At 41.9% G+C, this 19,846-nt stretch overlaps 1 protein-coding gene and 3 non-coding genes across 4 annotated transcripts; 2 read left to right on the plus strand and 2 right to left on the minus strand.

The window, feature by feature from the left end:
- Window positions 1-51: 51 nt before the first annotated feature.
- On the plus strand, window positions 52-170 carry LOC138226116 (5S ribosomal RNA). Its single transcript, XR_011184400.1, has one exon. It is a non-coding gene; the product is annotated as a 5S ribosomal RNA (ribosomal RNA).
- Window positions 171-806: 636 nt separating this feature from the next.
- Window positions 807-970, minus strand: LOC138226095 (U1 spliceosomal RNA). Its single transcript, XR_011184379.1, has one exon. It is a non-coding gene; the product is annotated as a U1 spliceosomal RNA (small nuclear RNA).
- Window positions 971-2,276: 1,306 nt separating this feature from the next.
- LOC138226094 (5S ribosomal RNA) lies at window positions 2,277-2,395 on the minus strand. Its single transcript, XR_011184378.1, has one exon. It is a non-coding gene; the product is annotated as a 5S ribosomal RNA (ribosomal RNA).
- A 12,669-nt stretch (window positions 2,396-15,064) lies between these two features.
- Window positions 15,065-19,846, plus strand: LOC138226093 (uncharacterized). Its single transcript, XM_069186251.1, has 9 exons — window positions 15,065-15,250; window positions 15,369-15,503; window positions 15,753-15,818; window positions 16,291-16,382; window positions 16,504-16,630; window positions 16,725-16,845; window positions 17,378-17,436; window positions 17,544-17,658; window positions 18,224-19,846. Exons 1-9 carry the CDS (start codon window positions 15,173-15,175, stop codon window positions 18,238-18,240), a joined length of 810 nt encoding a protein of 269 aa, XP_069042352.1. The 5' UTR covers window positions 15,065-15,172; the 3' UTR covers window positions 18,241-19,846.

The following is a 19,846-nucleotide window of genomic DNA, read 5'->3' on the forward strand; positions in this document are numbered from 1 at the left end:
GAACCCCCGCCACACACAGCTTCAAGTAGCGAGTCAGGCGCAGGGACTTTCGCTTACGGCCACACCACCCTGGACACGCCCGATCTTGTCTGATCTCGGAAGCTAAGCAGGGTTGGGCCTGGTTAGGACTTGGATGGGAGACCGCCTGGGAATACCAGGTGCTGTAAGCTTTTGCTCTCCCGGCCAGCAGGGGTCGCCGTTGGTGCCGTAGGCTTTGGGAGGAAAACCTGCAGAATGGAAAGGTGATCTATAGCCTCATCTCTAGAGATGTTTTGTTGCTGTGGCATGTGTGTGACCCATATTCGAAAAAAAAAACCCGTCTGTAAAACGAATATCGAAGCTGCCTCTAAATCTGCAAATGAAGATGAGTCGATAAACCACTCGTTTTTCGTATAACTAGACATATATTCATTTGTTACCGATTTCATTCATTGAGCACGAATACAATAGAGGTACAGCCATTCACTGTTTGACATGTCTGCACTGGTACAGAACCGAGCAATCAGAAAACGGGTGAAACTGTCTTTAGACTCAGCATACAGTACCGAGGCCCCCCATGACCAAATAAAGGCTAACCTCGATAATCAGCCTAAAGAACGCAGACTACAGCAAAACGACTGACTTTGAAAAGGGAATGAACGTCCGGAAGGAGTAGTGGAACTAGCTTGAGATGCTTCTCCGGACCCCTAACTAAAAGCCAGCGAGAACCAGCAGCGGCGTCCACTCCTGTCGAACCGGGATCCTTCCGCAGCCACGCAGCTCGTGGTGTCCTAACCCTCCCGTATCTGATTTTGGACCAAGCACATCAGGGGAGAGCGCGAACGCAGTCCCCCACTACCAGAAATTATGCAGTCGAGATTCCCACATTTGGGGAATTCGCAGGGGTCAGCACAGCCGGAGTGCAATGGCCGAGCCTCGCCCTGGGTGAACCTCCTTCTTGATCAAGGTATCTCCCCTGCCAGGTAAGTATGAGTTAAACAGGCCCCTGCAAGCGGCCCGCACCCACAGCACAAATCGCGCAGCCTAGGCCACCTCCTCGCCCTGCACGCCACCGCCTCCTGCTGGGCCCACTCTTTCACACACTCACACGCCACACTAACACTCAAAAGTGTGGGCAAAACGAGAAAACGAGCGCGCCGTTTCCTACACATCTGCAGTCGCCGTTGCGCATTCGCAGCATGTCCCGGGATGCAATTCGGCCTCATTGCGACGTGCGCCTGCCACACACCGAACAAACCTTTTCAGCAATTTCCAAAAAACGGGCCTGCTTGCCTGCCCACAAGGCTCCGTCTCTTACCTGCTCTCCAGAGCCTGCTGCCTTCTGTGCTTTTCTCTCGGCACCGCTGCAGTGCACACAACTCCTGCAGCGGGAGGGGGGGAGAAAGTTCCCGCGCTCTGCCGCAGGGAAGGCTCGCTCCGTGCGCACACGTCCTTTCGATGCCAGTCCAACAAGTGCTCCGCATTAGCTGCGTCGGGGCTCCAATGGCCACAATGCCGGGGAATGGCACCTGTAAAGTGTTAATTGGGGCACAGGAACAGCCCGTCTCGTCTCGGGGGGGCCGGCTTCAGAGACAATACAGCAAACACAGCGGGGCGGGGGAAGAAGACGACACCACACATGCGGGTACATTCAGCTCCGGCGGGAACGAGACATTTGTCGGTCTTTTCAAGTGCCGAGAGCCGAGCAATCCTTCACTTGTATCGTTTCTCCCCGGTGACTAGATCTGGCCCTGCGACTCTCGACTGGGCTCACCCCCGGGGCAGCCCAGCAGGTGTGAGCCTGGCCGGCACCCGGATGGGAGATTCCACCCCGGAAAAGCTCCGGTTGCTGCTGCTCCTGCAAGAGGTGTGACTGGGACCAGTAGGGAGCGCTCACCCTGCGGGCTGTGTGGCTCTCTTACGCCCCAGCCTCCTGATGGCGACACTCTGCTGCACAAACAGGCGCCGTCCTTCGGGGGAGGCGTCAAACCGAGGTCCCGACCCTCCTTGGCCATTAGGAAACCCCAGGGCTCAATGAATGAAATCGGTAACAAATGAATAAATGTCTAGTTATACGAAAAACGAGTGGTTTATCGACTCATCTTCATTTGCAGATTTAGAGGCAGCTTCGATATTCGTTTTACAGACGGGTTTTTTTTTTTTGAATATGGGTCACACACATGCCACAGCAACAAAACATCTCTAGAGATGAGGCTATAGATCACCTTTCCATCCTGCAGGTTTTCCTCCCAAAGCCTACGGCACCAACGGCGACCCCTGCTGGCCGGGAGAGCAAAAGCTTACAGCACCTGGTATTCCCAGGCGGTCTCCCATCCAAGTACTAACCAGGCCCAACCCTGCTTAGCTTCCGAGATCAGACAAGATCGGGCGTGTCCAGGGTGGTGTGGCCGTAAGCGAGAGCCCTGGCGCATGACTCGCTACTTGAAGCTGTGTGTGGCGGGGGTTCCATGCCCCCCGAGCGGGACTGAAGGATCGTTCGTGTGCAACTCTTTGGAAAGGAGCTGCTTTCCAAATCGCATTGCGTGCCTGGATGTTGGCGAATGCGCTCCCTTGTGTTGGCTCGTCCCGCACTGGAGGAGGACAAACAATCTGCACGGAGGAGCACCAGGCAAGTCTTCAGTGCACAGCACTCTGGAAACATTTCGGGGCTGTCGCGTGTTTATTTCAGCACGTAAAGCGCACCGGTCCAACACGTCGGCCGGGCGCGCGGCGCCTCCGCCCTCTTGCTGCCCCTGCAGCTGCTTCACTTTTCCCTTTAGTTGCCATCGATTTTTTTGTAGTGCTATACATATACGATTGAGGTATCTTAGAGTTCTCCTTCGAAGACCCAGCACTCTCTTTTCTTTTCCCAGTGTTACTCATATCGGACTTTTTAAACATAAAAGGGTTAACCCTAAAGAAATCGTTTTTTTTTCTTTCAATTATAACTGAAGTTTAAACAACTAGTGTTAAGTCCTTATTTTTCTGTAGTCAAAAAAAGCAAAAATTAACATTCAGGTCATGAAAAACTCAAAAAAACTCCCCAACAACTAAACTTTACCTCCCACCTGAGCGCCATCTTGAACGCCCCTACCACCAGAGAATGCTCACGATTTCGGAAGCTGTCTCCGGGACGTGCTGATTCCACACATCCTGAATAAATCATGATATTGTTAGTTGCTGTAGCTAGACGTTCAAATGAGTTTCATGGCCAGATGGACTGTTTCCTCCAGCGGTATAGTATTGCAGTGAGACAGCACGATGCCTGCAAGACTATGTCACGCTAAACGCCACAGATTGTTTGTCCGTTCTTGTCAGTCGTCCCGCAGCCACGGGAAGTGGGACACAAACATGCTGCAATGCTTTCAAGACGTTAGGATTTGTTTGTGCAACATCCAAGAAGAGTACTTGTGGCTTGAATGTGAACTGTACGTGCCCGCCCCCTTTCCTCTATAGTGCATGAGTTCCTCCCGGCATGACCTTCGTCAACCGGGGTAAAGTTAGCTCGAAGTTCGAAAACGATTTTGGCACGCCTGTAGCGCTTTCACGAAACCTCTTAGAGTTGCGAGAATGCTTGTTTTGTGTATAAAATACATTGTGGATGCTTTCTCAGCCTTTACTTTGTCGTTTTTATGACATTTTTTTGACCAAGCACGCATATTCTTTTGTCCATATCTTCGCGATGGAAGCACAGAATGCTGTCAAACCAAATGCATTTTAAAGACCACGACTTGTGGATATTTCCACACCCTTTATATCAAACTATCAGTGAGCTAATTATCTTTTTTAAAACCTCCGGTTTTTCATCGATGCGTAATTACGCACGAACTGGAACCCGGGGGACCGCTGTGTGCACACGTTCACAACGCGAGAAATACTGTTCAATACGGCTTCGTGCGAAAAACCGGTATATGACCATAGGAAGCAGAACAGCGCAGTCTCCAATTACCCAGACTGTAAGCACGGGAATAAAGCTTTGTTTGATTTCTGAAACCCTTCCTTTACGTCCTGTTTTCATTCAGGTAAGGGTCAACTATATTCACAATACTACTGACAGCAGGAAGATAAAAATATTCTTTACTCAGCAGCTTATTAAAAACAGCTCCCATGATGTTCATACCGACTTTTTACACAGAACACTGACACAGCTTTGTGTTCTGAATCTCTTTTTCTCTTGCTTTTATTTAATGTGGCACAATGCACTGGGATAGGGGTATTCTGTTCACAAACCAATAGCATTTAAACCACAGCACCCACAATGCTGCAGGTAAGTGTTTTGCACACTAAGCAGGTCATCTGACTATTCCCAGCTTTGTTTTGGGTTATGGAACCTTTATTTTTTTATGATTTTCTGAAGATAACACTACAGGTGGGATGGGTGGGTTGTCTTCATGGCTCAATAGCATTTCAAATACAGCACCCACTCTGCTGAAACCAAGTGTTTTACACACCAGACAGGCCCCCAAACCTCATACAACCTTACTGTAGCTGTGGCCCCTTTCTTTAATTTTTTATGATTTTCTGAAGATTACACTACAGGTAATACACTGGGACGGGTGGGTCGTCTTCATGGCTCAATAGCATTTCAAATACAGCACCCACTCTGCTGAAACCAAGTGTTTTACACACCAGACAGGCCCCCAAACCTCATACAACCTTACTGTAGCTGTGGCCCATTTCTTTAATTTTTTATGATTTTCTGAAGATTACACTACAGGTAATACACTGGGACGGGTGGGTCGTCTTCATGGCTCAATAGCATTTCAAATACAGCACCCACTCTGCTGAAACCAAGTGTTTTACACACCAGACAGGCCCCCAAACCTCATACAACCTTACTGTAGCTGTGGCCCCTTTCTTTAATTTTTTATGATTTTCTGAAGATTACACTACAGGTAATACACTGGGACGGGTGGGTCGTCTTCATGGCTCAATAGCATTTCAAATACAGCACCCACTCTGCTGAAACCAAGTGTTTTACACACCAGACAGGCCCCCAAACCTCATACAACCTTACTGTAGCTGTGGTCCCTTTCTTTAATTTTTTATGATTTTCTGAAGATTACACTACAGGTAATACACTGGGACGGGTGGGTCGTCTTCATGGCTCAATAGCATTTCAAATACAGCACCCACTCTGCTGAAACCAAGTGTTTTACACACCAGACAGGCCCCCAAACCTCATACAACCTTACTGTAGCTGTGGCCCCTTTCTTTAATTTTTTATGATTTTCTGAAGATTACACTACAGGTAATACACTGGGACGGGTGGGTCGTCTTCATGGCTCAATAGCATTTCAAATACAGCACCCACTCTGCTGAAACCAAGTGTTTTACACACCAGACAGGCCCCCAAACCTCATACAACCTTACTGTAGCTGTGGCCCATTTCTTTAATTTTTTATGATTTTCTGAAGATTACACTACAGGTAATACACTGGGACAGGTGGGTCGTCTTCATGGCTCAATAGCATTTCAAATACAGCACCCACTCTGCTGAAACCAAGTGTTTTACACACCAGACAGGCCCCCGAACCTCATACAACCTTACTGTAGCTGTGGCCCCTGTCTTTATTTTGTAATGAGTTTCTGAAGATAACACTACAGGTAATACACTGGGACAGGTGGGTCGTCTTCATGGCTCAATAGCATTTCAAATACAGCACCCACTCTGCTGAAACCAAGTGTTTTACACACCAGACAGGCCCCCAAACCTCATACAACCTTACTGTAGCTGTGGCCCCTTTCTTTAATTTTTTATGATTTTCTGAAGATTACACTACAGGTAATACACTGGGACGGGTGGGTCGTCTTCATGGCTCAATAGCATTTCAAATACAGCACCCACTCTGCTGAAACCAAGTGTTTTACACACCAGACAGGCCCCCAAACCTCATACAACCTTACTGTAGCTGTGGCCCCTTTCTTTAATTTTTTATGATTTTCTGAAGATTACACTACAGGTAATACACTGGGACAGGTGGGTCGTCTTCATGGCTTCATGATTTTTTGACTGTAATCAAGTGTTGTGCATTTGTGCAAGTGTCAGGCCTCCTGACCTTTCACAGTCATGCTTTGTTGTGTGAAACTTTAATTCTCTTTTTAGGATTTTTTGAACATGGGAACTTCCACCGAGATGAATGAGGTGCTCTTCAATAGCTTTTTCATCTATACACACAAGCGTATGTAACCAAGGCACTCAGAACCAACAGAATCAACGTGAAGTCATAGAAAAACAAGAATGCCCCCGAGACATCTGCACCCCCCTCTTGGACCACTCTGGTATCAACACCCCCAAACCAATCCATACCAGCTAACAAGACTCAGAATCGGTGCAACCCTCCAACCTGGACCAAGAGCAGGATGGGACAAGTACCTGCACCACACTACGCACCCCTCATCCAGACCAGCAGGACAGCCAGACAGCACCATCATGACACACATAATGAGATCACTTTCTGTCAGTATGTGTAACATTCTGGGCCTGGGCTCCTCTGTATTTTGGCTGAAGGGAGTTCAACAACATTATTAAACGGACTGACATCATAATCTGACAAGATACATTGTTTAGGGGAGACTTGTCCACCCACTGTCCCCCTGGTAACGTGAAGATCATTGTCCCTTGGCTTACCTAAACCAGAATCACTTGGGTCTCCGGGGCGGATCGGTGTATGGTACAAAGTCTTAAAAACAGAACATTGTTGAATTGTCTATAAAAAACAACCAATATCCCTTGGATTTCCCAAACACAAAGCTGGAGCAAGTATACTAACTCCATACCCTTAAACTACAAAAGGCCTGTGGCGTAGACAGGGTAAACAGCCACATCATGTGACATAACTGCATGAGCCTAGTGATGAGCCTAGTTTAAAATACTCAACCCCATCCTGAAGTACGGATGTTTTCCTTTGGCCTGGAATCCAGGACTGATCACCTGACCCTAACAACTGCCGGAGCATTTGTGTGAACAGTAACCTGGGCTAGCTATTCACCAGTATCTTCAATACCCTATTACTGGCAGCTTGCCAAATACAGTGTCCTGAATAGAAGTCAGATCGACTTCATATGAAGCTGGCACATATCTGACCACATACGCACTCAACACACACTTTAAATGAACAGAAAAATAGTGACCTGTGTCTTTGATTTCTAAAAAGCAATAGGCTCTATTTTGAACAAATAACAAATATACAAACTTTCAATGTGGGGTAAGAGGTACAGTCCACAACTGATTTTTTTTAGCGTACTCAGAAAGTATAAGCGGTTTGAAAATACTTACATAAATTATTTTAGGAAGACTGTGTTGGTTTTTGTATCATTTGTGTTTGTGTTGACTCTTATTGAGATCTCCAGTCACCTGCCCTTATAGATGCCTCTTTTGCTTATGTGTTGTTAGAAATTGAGCTCGCCTGTGTGCCTGCTTCTAGGGTTTTTTTAAAAAAGGAATAGGTTGGTTTTCTATTTTTTTTACCCCTTGCCCAGTAGCAGTCTACTACAGGGGGGATTCTGGGTCCTCTCTCCATACAGTATGTCTCCTTTTGCATTGTTTCCAGACCTGGGCTGATTTGAGTTTTTCATGGTAATGGATTACAAGGGTAGGTCTGACAGAAGTGAATGTGGTGGATCTGCCATCTGCCCAGGCAGGAAGGTAGATACAGTATATGTAAACAGGTTTTAGCATTAATGTTTTGCATACAATCACCCTTTCCAAAAGGTGAGATAACCAGAGAAAACAGGACACAGCTTTTCTAGGGACTTTTTTTCCCTACAGTATTTATGGTTACGATGGGTTTTAACTCTTTGTGGAGATAAGCTATTTTTATCTTTTCTTTGGTGTAGGTTCATGAATGCATGGGCTTTCTTTTCTTCCATGTCTTGTTCCTTTGTTCAGTTGTTTTGTATTCTTTCTGTTTTGTCCCCTTATTTTTGTGCTGGTGCTAGAATTTCTGCTGGCTTTTCCATGTTTTTCCCTTTTGCTCTTTGATTTAATTTTTTCCTGTGACCCATTTTTCCTTATTTATCTCAATGTGATATTTTCCCCTTCTCCTCAGCTGTTGAGTCTCTTGCACTTTCTTCCCTGTTATCAGTATTGTCTGATGTTGGATTGCATTTTAAGTTCCTTATTTTTTAGTAATCCTGTAATTTTTTTTCCACTGTTATTCTCATCTTTTATTGTACTATTGCTGTTATTGCAGTCTTCCCACAGTTTATTTTATTCTTAAACAACATACTAAATAATATAAGAATACATGTTGTGCTCATCTCTTTCCTGCCACTTGCACTCCTGATATTGTCTTCAAATAATTCCAATATTTTAGAGCTCTATATTTTCAAGCCTTGAAGGCCTAAGGTTGTTTTTTAAAGTGTTTGAATGTGATGTACTAACTACTGTCTACAATAACAATAACATACATAAATTACCAATAACATGCATATAAAAAATAGCCCAGAAATCAAGTATGAAGTAAGGAAATGGCTGCAGCTATGAATCAGAATTTTAATCTATTGGTTTTGTAGTTGGTTGGAACTTGGAACTAGTTAGACAAGGGGTGTGAAGATTCGTTACAGATGTATTTTGCTGTACGCAGAACAAGTGAACAATAGACGGACATAATTTCACAAGACAACCCAGTTGGTTCTTGAAATTTCCAAACCACACATCAGAGTGAAAATTAAAACAAATTGAGGAAGGACCGATAGGAGAAGATCAACAATGAATCATTAACATTACAATGCTTAAGTTGCCTTTATAATAAAGACAATTTTGTCCTTTTGTGAGGATCATGTCCACATTGGACCTGTTTTTTTAAGTTGTTTTGAAATTTCACTTAGGGTTCAGAACATTTCACAACTACTAATTTTTTTTCCTACCACCTCAGCTAATTCTCTCCCCCTTTAGGTTTGGGTGGGGGTATGGGTTTTTTCCAGAAACCTGTTATCATTTCTTTGATGTTGGACACATTTGTCTTCAGGAAGTTTTCTTCACACCTCCTATCATACTCATCTGACATGTCCATAGCTACACTCATTTACTTGCAGCAGACAAACAATGACAGAGTCGTCTGCAAATTTTATTAAGTGTCTGGAGTGGTGAGAGCTCTTGAGGGTGTTTGCTTACAGGACAAAGAGTAACGGAGACAATATGCATCCTTGGGGGAACCAGTAAAACAATACCTGTTGTTGGATAATACATTGTTGACTTTCACACTCTAAGTCTGTTCAGAAATCAGTAACCCCTCTGATGATGTTAAGATCAAAACCAAAGTTTGATAATAGCTTTGCTGCCTGTACTTGAGGTCAAATGCAATTGCATACAGAGGAGGAAGTATAGCACAACAAAAATAACACACTTCTAAATCTACCACAGCACAGAAAAAAACTAGAAAAATCACTTATAAAACCACAGGAGTACACAAACATAACACAAACTAGAATGCCACATAGACAATAATCTGTAGCAGAATATCTGCTTATGTTGTATTTTCTTTGTGGATGTTTTTGGATGTTGTATTGGCCTTGGCAACTCTGTGATTTAACAGTCATGATAATAAAGCATTTTTGAATCTCTATGTGAGTGGAACCTGTTGAATATTAGTTCAGATGGCTAGCTGTGTCAGCAGGTGTAGGCTGCAAAGGATCACGTAATAGTTTAATTCCATGCTGAAAAGAGAAGAAAGAAAACACAACATTTTGGCTGTGGAGCCTTCTTCAAGGGTTACAGTTGAAGAAGGCTCCATGGCCGAAACTTTGTTTTCTTTCTTCTCTTTTCAGCATGGAATTAAACTATTACTTGTTAAATATTAGTTACACTTGGGTTTCGCAATATAATATAACCAAGAGGTATTGTTATTTTTTTAATACTTTTACAGCAGTCAAACTGGCATACTCTGATATCTGAGAGAGAGTTTAATATAAAAATTTTCTCTTGAACTGTCATGAACCAGTTTAATTTGTTTTTACCTCTCTACAAATCAGCCTTCAAAAGCTTAACTCATGTAGCTGTAATGTACATGAACACCATTAAAAAGTTTTCCTTTCTCTATGTGGCACGTGGAGTGCTGAGAACGCATGCTCCAAGCTGCTTGCTCCTGTAAGGAATTAACAACTTAAAGATTAAGTTAAATTATAAATAGGCCTCACCCTGTACATAGGGAGTTATGGGACATGTTTCGTTTAGAAGGGATTTAAAAGTAAAAAGTAAAGCCTGAAATAAACAAACTGTGCCATGTAAGACCAAGGTAAGGAATGTTTGTTACTATTTGTTTTGTCTGGTTATTTAAACCATTCCGTCTATTTCACACTTAACCAATTTTGAATTAGAAAGACTACAAACTGTGCAAACTTCCAAGTCTGTAAGGGTGTATGATGTAGATCATTCACAAGAGCACACGGCTGCTTGTTATAATTGTAAGAACTGTAGTTCACTACTGTTCTTTTGACTCTTGAGCTTGCATCATACAGCCGTTGGAGTGCATTTCAAACCTAAGAGATATCAAACTCATTTAACCTGTCAGACATATGTTAAATGGGTTGTGACTTTTGGCAAAGTTTTTTGCTACATAATTTGTTTCATGAATACCATTTATCTCTATAACAACTTTCCTGTCCCCAGAACATATGTTTTAAGCTGCTTGATCCCATTGGGTGCAACCTTTCCATTGTATTCATAATGTGTTGTTTGCATTAGGAGTGTGTTAAATAAGCAGAAAAGAGGCCTGTTTTTTCTGTTGCTTCTGATCTTATACAGTGGTCAGAATCTCTCATCCAAAAGCTTATGAGTGGAAAAAAATTAAGTACAGATGCACAATCCATTAAAAACCATTTAAAGAGCATAAGGGTTTTCATCACATGGACTTGTTCGACTGTTGAGGATTTCTGTTTTGGTTGAGGATCAATTAAAGGACAACAACCTGAAACACTATCTTCGATCTTTCCAGAGCTGTAAGTAGTCATTCCAAGTTTATTAACTTGTCTCTTTTTTTCTATGTACTTTTCAATAGCCACTGATGTTATTTACAACAGTTTTTTTTTTTCAAAATTGCATCTTTTTGGACAAATTTTAAAGAATTGGCACAATAGGCGGAGGAGTGGCTCTGTGGCTCAGGATCTGCACCGGTGGCTGGAAGGTTGCTGGTTCACATCCCATGGTTGACAGAGGAATCCTACTCTGTTGAGCCCCTGAGTAAGGCCTTTAATCCCAGCTGCTCCAGGGGTGCTGTACAATGGCAGACCCTGTGCTCTGACTCCCAGCTTTTCTCCCTGTCTGTGTGTCTCATGGAGAGCAAGCTGAGGTATGCAGAATATGAAGTCCTAATGCAAGAAAATGTATATGGTCAATACAGTAATCAGATTTATTCCATGCTGAAAAGAGAAGAAAGAAAACACAATGTTTTGACCATGGAGCCTTCTTCAGTTATGATTTGATTTTTTACAATCATACCCACAAAAACTTTGCAATTTTTAAAAATCTTGCAAACACAACCCAGATATGTTGACTTCTTTAAAAACATTTTTTTAAAAGAAACACATACTTCTTTTCTAGTTTTTTTTTATGTGGTGGCTGCCAGGAATCCTCAGTGAAAAGGTATGCAGATCCTGTGCAGACGCAGGAGCAAGTAGTTATTGAGACAAGAGAACAATCCGAAACGTCAGGCAAGATCATAGTCGATCGGCGAAAGGTAGATCAAAATCCAGGAAGTACAGAGAGAAGCAAACAATCCGAAACAGAAGGCAAGGCCCAAGGTCGAGAGGCAAAAGGGAGATCAGTAACCAGTAAGCGAGATTTAGAGTAAACGCGAGGTAGAGCTCTCAAAGAGAAGACTCAATACCGAGGGTTTGGATGGTTAAAATTGTGCTGCTTGCCGCACAGTAGAGTGTGTGCTGATGGATTAACACGTGCGGCGGTGCTTGTTATAATTAACCCGCTGCTGGTAGTGGTTAGTTCTTTTGTGAGTTATTCTCCGCTAGCTGGTGGTTGTGACAGTGACAGAATGCTGTTTTGTGATTGATGCTATATCAAAATATAGGGCCCGTAAAATTAAACACAGAACTAAAACCATTTAATGGACTTGTACATCTGTTGCGCTCCTACACTATTAACATCCATTGGGCATTGAATTTCAATTATGTTTCCAGTCCATTCAGATATGTTCTCTATTTTTCAGATTGCTGGCAATGTCACATGTTAAAGGAGGACAGAGGAGTAGAAGGCCAGACCTGTGGTCAAGGGCTGGTGGAGTAGGGAATGTGATCAACGAATTTCTGAAGTTTTCTAAACTCGAAAAAAAAATTAGGTGGAATGACAGTATGTGGTCAACACTGTCAAACAGACTCCTTGGAGAGGAATGCCCCAGCAACAAGAAATGGTTATCAGTGATTTGGCATGAAGATAGAAAACAACTAAGAACCAAAGTGCTTAGGGCGCAGAAAGAGGAGAGTATTGGTAGGGATTCCAAACCAGATGACAGTACACAATCTATAGTCAATATTTCAAGTCAAAGTGAGGGACATAGTTTGGAAGGCAACACAGAGCTCAGAAGTTCATCAGAAGATACAGAAGATGCATGGGCAGCACACGGCAGCACAGACAGTGGTGACATGTTAGAGGGAGAAAAAATCTGTGTAGAATCAGAAAAAAAGCCTGAAGAGCACAGTGAATATTCCCAGGGGGCAAGCTCATCTGGGACATCACCTCAGGATAAAAGGGGATTAAGAAAGATTATGTCTGTGCCTAAAACTTTCCAAGTATGTTTAAAGGCTGAACAATGGAGAAAAATAGCACCTCTAAAAGGTACATCTAAACTAAGACGACCATGGACCCAGATCTTATATAACGAGTTCAGGAAGATAAATCCTTGTTGCCCAATAGCCTTCAAATACCAATACATCAGGAAAGAGAACAGCAGAAAAAAAAAAAACTTTCTGATGATAAAAGCAGTCTGTACCTTCAGGTCCTGCAATGTAAAATACATTATGACAACAAGACACAAACCAATGGGCAATGATGACATCACAATTGATGTTGTACGAGCAGGGCAAATACAGCACAGTAAAAGGGAAACAAAATTTCGACAAGCACGTCAGCCTTATCGTCGAAAGATTGCCCGTGCCCTCACAAAAGGAATCAGCAATGTGTACTACAGGAACCTGAGCAGAACACCGCTTGCTGAAATTGCAGCAGGCAATTTATCTAAACCACTAACACAGAATGTCCTGAAAGTCATTTCATCAGAGTTCAGGAACAGTAAACGCATTCACTATGATCCAGTGTTTGAATTACATATGGCACAAAAATATATGAAAGCATGCGACTTCGACATTGTCCATTTCCCAGGATATATACAGATTTTGCAGTTAGACACATTTGCTGCCTATCTTTACACAGAACAGAGTATGCGAATTCTTATTGCCCATCTAAAGATGAAGGAGAAAGTCAGCCTTTACCTGGATGCAACAGGAGGGGTAGTCAGAAAAATTCCATCGGAGAACAAAAGAATTTTGTACTACAGTCTTACGTTACCTGGAGGTGGAAAAAGAAAGCCTCCATTACCAGTGTCTGAAATGTTGACAACTGACCACACCATTGTCAGTATAGAACGTTGGCTACGGAAATTCATGTTTGACATCTCAACATGTACTACCAAGAGAGTGCAGCATGTAGAAACTGACTACAGCTGGGCCCTGATTCACAGTGTTCTTTTTGCCTTCAATGGGGACACCATCCATGCATACTTAAATCGTGCAATGAAAGTCTGCCAAGGCAAACTTAAGTACACAGAACTTCAGATGTTCACTGTTCTGCACCTTTGCTCTGCCCATGTCATAAAGGCTGTCTCTCAAGCAATTAGTAAAAAAACAACAGACAAAGGACTGCGAGACTTTGCAACATTTTCCTTTGCCATCCTGCAAAACAGCACAACTTTGAGTGTCGCCAGAAATGTTTTCAAACACATGTGTATTGTACTCTCAAGCAGGAGGTTCACAAATGAAGTCCAATCTAGTGTCTGCCTCCTTAACGCTTACATTTCTCAAACAACCACACCAGACCAGATGGAAAAGGAAGCAGAAGTCAAAGACACAGATGAGGTACTGTACCCAAAAATGAGAGGCAGCCTGGGCCGCTCTCCTTTCGCTGTGGAGTTCAAAGGTATTTATGAAGACAGCATATCAGCTCAAGGACATGATGACTATGGGACACAACACAATGTGAACCCCTATTTCTGTGAAGACATAATAAGATTTCTGTTGCAAAGATACATGGCACTATTTCCACTGTGGAGTGGAATTTTGTTGGGTGACCTGGCAAGATATGCTTCAGACAGCAAAAAAGACATATCAATGTCAGAGGTAGCACAAACAAGAGCCACTAATTGTCATGTTGAGACCTGGTTTGGCATTGTCAAGCATTCAATACTTCAGCACAGGAGGAAACTGAGGCCAGCAGAGTTTATTACGATAATGAGACAATCCCTCCAAGGCCGGTACAGAGAACATATAATCCAAAATGCTCTCCCCAAAAAGGTTTTGACGGCTCCATTGATCACCACTAAGACACGTCATGAACATGCACAGGAACAATGGGCAAAGAGAGCACCAGGTGTAGGCAAAGAAACAAAAAATAAATTCTACAGCGCACCACAGAAAATTCCAATCCCCAAAAAAATGAGAACACAGGAAAAAAAAGTTAGCAATAGAAATATTGAAACAAATGAAAAATCGCCAGATGACAGCAACGGCCTGCAAGTACAGCAGGGGAAAGCAGGAACCACAGAATATAAAGAATGGCAGCACAAAGAAGAAAGGAAAGTGTCACCCAAGCAAGCTGCCGTGGGCATGGCTGAAGTGATCACACCACACTGTGATGCACGCCCCATCTCAAAACTTATAAAAGAGAAAACAGATTTCAAAAAGAAGGTAGGATTTGTATTTCAAATATTTCTCTGTGTGGACATTCACTTCTTTTTCAGAGCTTATGAATGTCATCTTCTACTACTGTAGGTGTTCTTTGTCGTTTCTCTCTAACTTGTTATACTTGTTGACATACTTGTGTTATACTTGTGGTGTGTAATCTCAATTTTCATTATGTTAGGTCCAGTGATCTCTTGTGTATGCTTTTGGCTTGGTAAATCTTTTTTAGGTACACGCCCTTTGGAACATCAATCCGAGTGAATTAGTGGTTGCAGTTTTGCCATCCATGCACAGTGCAGACACATATATTCTCAGACACTCGGAGTTTGTGTCTCTGAAACCAGATGAGTGGCTCATAGGCGAGGTAAGATGAAAGTGTTTGATTGCATGCATTTGTTAAGGTTTCTGAGCTTTTGTGTAATCAAATGTGTGTGAGTGCGTGAAATCACATCTTCTTCAATTGTGTTTGCTTTTTCCATAAGACCATTGAGTGTTACTTTCAAGTAGCGAAAGAATCCATGGACTTGGGGAAGAAGGTTTTCCTAATGAACCACTACACAACTGGTGTAATCATGAGTGGGAATAGAGAGCGCATGGCTAGACAACGTTTGTCCAAGGTAAGGACATCAAACACAAATGTTGATGGATTACATTAGTGAGGGGGCAAACATGGTTTTTCACTAACTGATGATTGTTTTATCAATAGAGAAACAAGGAGAGCTACAAGCAATCAAAACAGGTCACAACTGTGCCCATGGTGCTGCCTAAAGAAACTACCTTTATAGTCAGAAATCAAAATTCAAAGGTAGCACACCATCCCTGTGAGGCAGCCTGTTGTACTAATCTTGTCATTCTTTTCATTACAGGTCAACTTTGAAAACTATGAAGCCATTATTAGCTTTTTTAACACTGGTGTCCACTGGAAATTGTTGGTAAGTGTGGTGCAGGTAATCCAAAACAGCGTAGGTTTATAATTACACCTGGAACCATTACAGTTCAAGTGATTATCCTTGTTGCATCTAAAAAAATTACAAAGTCACAATGTATGTGTTCCTCTCCTGTTAAAAAAGGTGGACATTGATAGTGAGTGTCCAAGGCAATGGTGACAGTGCACTTTTCCTAAATTATTATTGTGAATACTGCTGTGTAATGAACAGACAACCAAACAAGTCAAAGTGTCATGTAGGAAAAAAAGTACTGTTAGGTCATTTCCTGACTGTCTTTGCCGAGGTTTGCAAAATATTAAATGTTAAATAATATATAAATATAAATATTATATATATAAAATATTCAAATATTAAAAACCTTTGTTTAAACAACATAAAACTCCTGAAACTGCCTGTGTGTCTGGCCCCACATTAAATGCAACTTCATGTCTGATGATGGGCCCTTTGTTTCTTGCAGTATCTGTATGCTCCATCCCAGAAAGTCTTTGTGGTCGACCCTATGGGGAGTGATGAGATGGGAGACTCCACTGCAGCGGCAAAAAGGTTCAGGTAAGAAATCAAGCATTAGTTTCGTGGTGAAATTCTGCAGGGGCACACATACATTTCAGGTTCAAGTTCAGCATGACAAATATTTCCTCATTTATCAATAACCTATTGTTTTGATTCACAGGGACTTTTTTAAGATGCGAAGGAATGTCCTAGGAAAAGAAGACTGGTTGAATATCAACTGGCACCCAAGCGTGATTGGTCACACCAGGCAAGCAGATGCCTCAAGCTGTGGGGTCTTTGTGATGCAGGTCAGCATAACCTTTCCACGCCGAAATTTTGGACTTAAAACTATTGTATGAGAGATTTTTAGGGAAATAATTGAAACAAACTTTTGTCTGTTAGATGGGCGCAGACATCATTAACAATTTCCCGGATATTCCAACATATATCGAAATAAACAGCAGTGCCAAAGAAATGAGAAAGTTGCGGGAAGACCTGTCAATCAGAATTCTTGAGGCTTCAGGTATTGTACCATTTGATCCTCATTGCCTACGTTTCTTGGTGTATATTATTTTCCTGAAGCATGTTCTCTCTCTGTAACAAGTCTGGATGAAAAAGATTCTCAATTTATTTATATGCAGAACTCATTTGGGTATTCTTTTTGTACTATATAACACAGTGATGAAAAGTTAATTAAATCACATTTCACACAGTTAAAATTCAATGACACTTTGGCCTTCGTCGTGGTTGACACAACCATTGTCTGGGAAAAGTGTGGGTCTAAATTGCCCATAGTGAAGCAAAGCAAACTGAAACATGATAGCTGTGTTATCATGTGCCCCCTTAAAATCATAGCAACACACGCTGACGCAAAAAAGGGTAACAGGTGTTGACAGGAGTATTCTGAGACATGACAATGTGCGGTTTAAGAAGCAGTAGAACACCTAATCAGGAAAGTGCATACGAAAAGGTCTCTATCAAACTGTCTTCAATTATGCAACAATGATCTGTAGATAACATTGGAAAAATCAGTCTATTTGGCATGTTTATTATAGCTCCTCTCCAGGACATGTGCCTGATGTGTGGAGAAACACCAGTGCGGCAGACAAACTGGGTAAGTGAACATCATCTCTATCTGTATGTGTAATGTAAGCACATAATAACAAAACATGCCAGTGAAAGGTGATAGCTGAACTGATATAAGGTTTACTGTCCGTGTAGATTCAGTGTGACAGTTGTGAAAACTGGTTCCATGAATTGTGCATCTCAAAAGAAGAGTATGAAAGCGCAAAGAATGAAGTAACATGGATATGTACATTTTGCCAACCCCAGTTTGGTGAGTATGCTCTGCATGCAAACTATCACTATGAAAGGGTTTTTTAAGCAGGACATGTAGTTTTAGATTCAGCAGAAACATACAGTAGGATGACATATTTCAGTGGACGTTATAATTGTTTGTTATTGTTAAGAAGTTTGGATTGCAGGCTTGTCTTCTGGCATTAATGGTTCTATAAATTAGAGATAACTTTTCAAAAAACACACCAAAGAAGGCACACATAAAAGATTACTGATAATCTGTGCAATTTATTACATGACACAGGCATCTCAAAGATAGAATTACTGTGTCAGATTAATGATTAGACATGGATGCATCAAATCACTTACTAGGTTTCTTTCCAATAGTATAGAAACAAAGACACAACCATGAACACCTAAAAGAGCTTGCCATTTAGCACAGAAACAATATAACGTCTTGCTGTAAAAACACAAAGTAAGAAAAAAGGAGTTTGATTAAGAGAGATCTGGCAAATTGTGCAAATACCTAGATCTTGATTTGTGACCCATTTATACTCCTTGGATCCTTTGCAGTTCGTAACCCTTCTTACGGTTTTATATTTCAGGCACTGTTGATGAGTGAGCATCCACCCCCTACTCCCGAGCATTACATAAAAGACATGCTGGAAACTCAAGAAGACTGTCAACGTGTTCTCAGCAGAATTCACCTCCAAAAGACACGTAAGTACAAGTTTCAATATCCCCCCAAAAATTTTATCTTGGGTAAGAGTAAACTTTCGTACACTTTGCCAAACAATAATGAAAAACACTAGAACACAAAATCACTAGAAACCATTTGTTATCTATTGCCAGAAACCAAACAAAGTCTGTATGAAAACAGTAAAAAAGTTAATCATGACACAACACAGTCCCTTTTAAATATGATCACTACACACTGTTAACATCACTGTAGTAGTGCAAAGAAATGTAAAACGACAGTATGTCACCATGACATGATTTATGTGAAAGATTTCCAGATAAAATTGTATCCATCCTAGTAAGATAGATTAATCAAGAAATTCCACTCCGTTGTGAGAAAGATCAAAGAAAAATGGCTTCTATCAAATAGAAGTGTATCTAGGGTGATTCCTTTTTATTAGGTTTCCAAAACAGTACTCTATCTACCTTCAGACAGGGCACAGTGCTAAAAGGATTCTAACCGGAACAATAAAACACAATTGCATCATCGAAGTCCGAACCCCACTGGCTTTCAATATCGTACCATGTACATCTCCAGGAGTGGAGACTCATGAAAAAGAACAGCCTAGACACCAAAGTGATACTTTTCTTACAGTAAGGTTAAGGTAGTTGTAGGATGCTGTCTAGATCAATGAACAGATTATGTTAACAATAGCAAGCACGTAGCAGAGCATTTAGGCACACAGCCCCTAAATTGTGGAAATATATGTCAGACCTTTTTAAGGATGCCCCATACCTACAAGCATATTTAACAATGCTGTAGTCTTCTACATCGTCTCTGTAGTCTTCTTTATCCCAAGTGATCTAATTCTTTAGGAGGTGCAGAAACATAGATATCAAGTGGGTAAGTAGACAACCACGTTGCAATTGTTTTTTCTGTGTCTAACCCTTTTTTTTTCTCCACACCATGCCTGCCACTGTTCTCTCTTCGGTGCCTTTGGTTGATATTGAGCTCCGTCCCCCATGACAAGGGATCCTCCTGGATTTCTGAAGCAAGGAACCCAGCCTACAAAACTCAAGATCCTGTACTGCTCAACCCAGTGGATGGGACACACTCAACATTAACATCTAGTCTCACATAATATATGAAATAGAATTCACCGTGTCAATCTGCATGGTTGTGCATGTGAACTGTTTCTAGTAACTATTTGTCATACACAACCAGGACCTGGAGGGGAGGTCAACCATCAGGCCTTGGACCCCCAGAGATTTTTTTTCTCCTTTGGAGTTTTTTGTTTTTCTCTCCTTCGTGCCTGATGGTTACACAGTCACATCATCAAGACTGCATACCACACCTTCATTGTGATTACAGATATAGCTTATTTAAAATGTGAAATTAGGAAAAAACTAAACGAAACATGGGAAATAAAAAGAATGTAAAATCTAAAATTTTCAGATGTTGTGATGAAGCTTTTGACTCATGAATAGCACCCCCCTATCCCAGTGTATTACCTGTAGTGTTATCTTCAGAAACTCATTACAAAATAAAG

Source organism: Lepisosteus oculatus, unplaced genomic scaffold (genome assembly GCF_040954835.1).
Source record: "Lepisosteus oculatus isolate fLepOcu1 unplaced genomic scaffold, fLepOcu1.hap2 HAP2_SCAFFOLD_112, whole genome shotgun sequence".
NCBI lineage: Eukaryota > Metazoa > Chordata > Actinopteri > Semionotiformes > Lepisosteidae > Lepisosteus > Lepisosteus oculatus.

Bases quoted from the DNA above. Each gene is read 5' to 3' on its own strand.
- LOC138226093 (XM_069186251.1), top strand. From the start codon at position 15,173: ATGCACAGTGCAGACACATATATTCTCAGACACTCGGAGTTTGTGTCT. The intron at 15,819-16,290 runs GTAAGTGTGGTG...TGTTTCTTGCAG, and splicing joins GTGTCCACTGGAAATTGTTG to TATCTGTATGCTCCATCCCA. The intron at 17,437-17,543 runs GTAAGTGAACAT...CTGTCCGTGTAG, and splicing joins CAGTGCGGCAGACAAACTGG to ATTCAGTGTGACAGTTGTGA.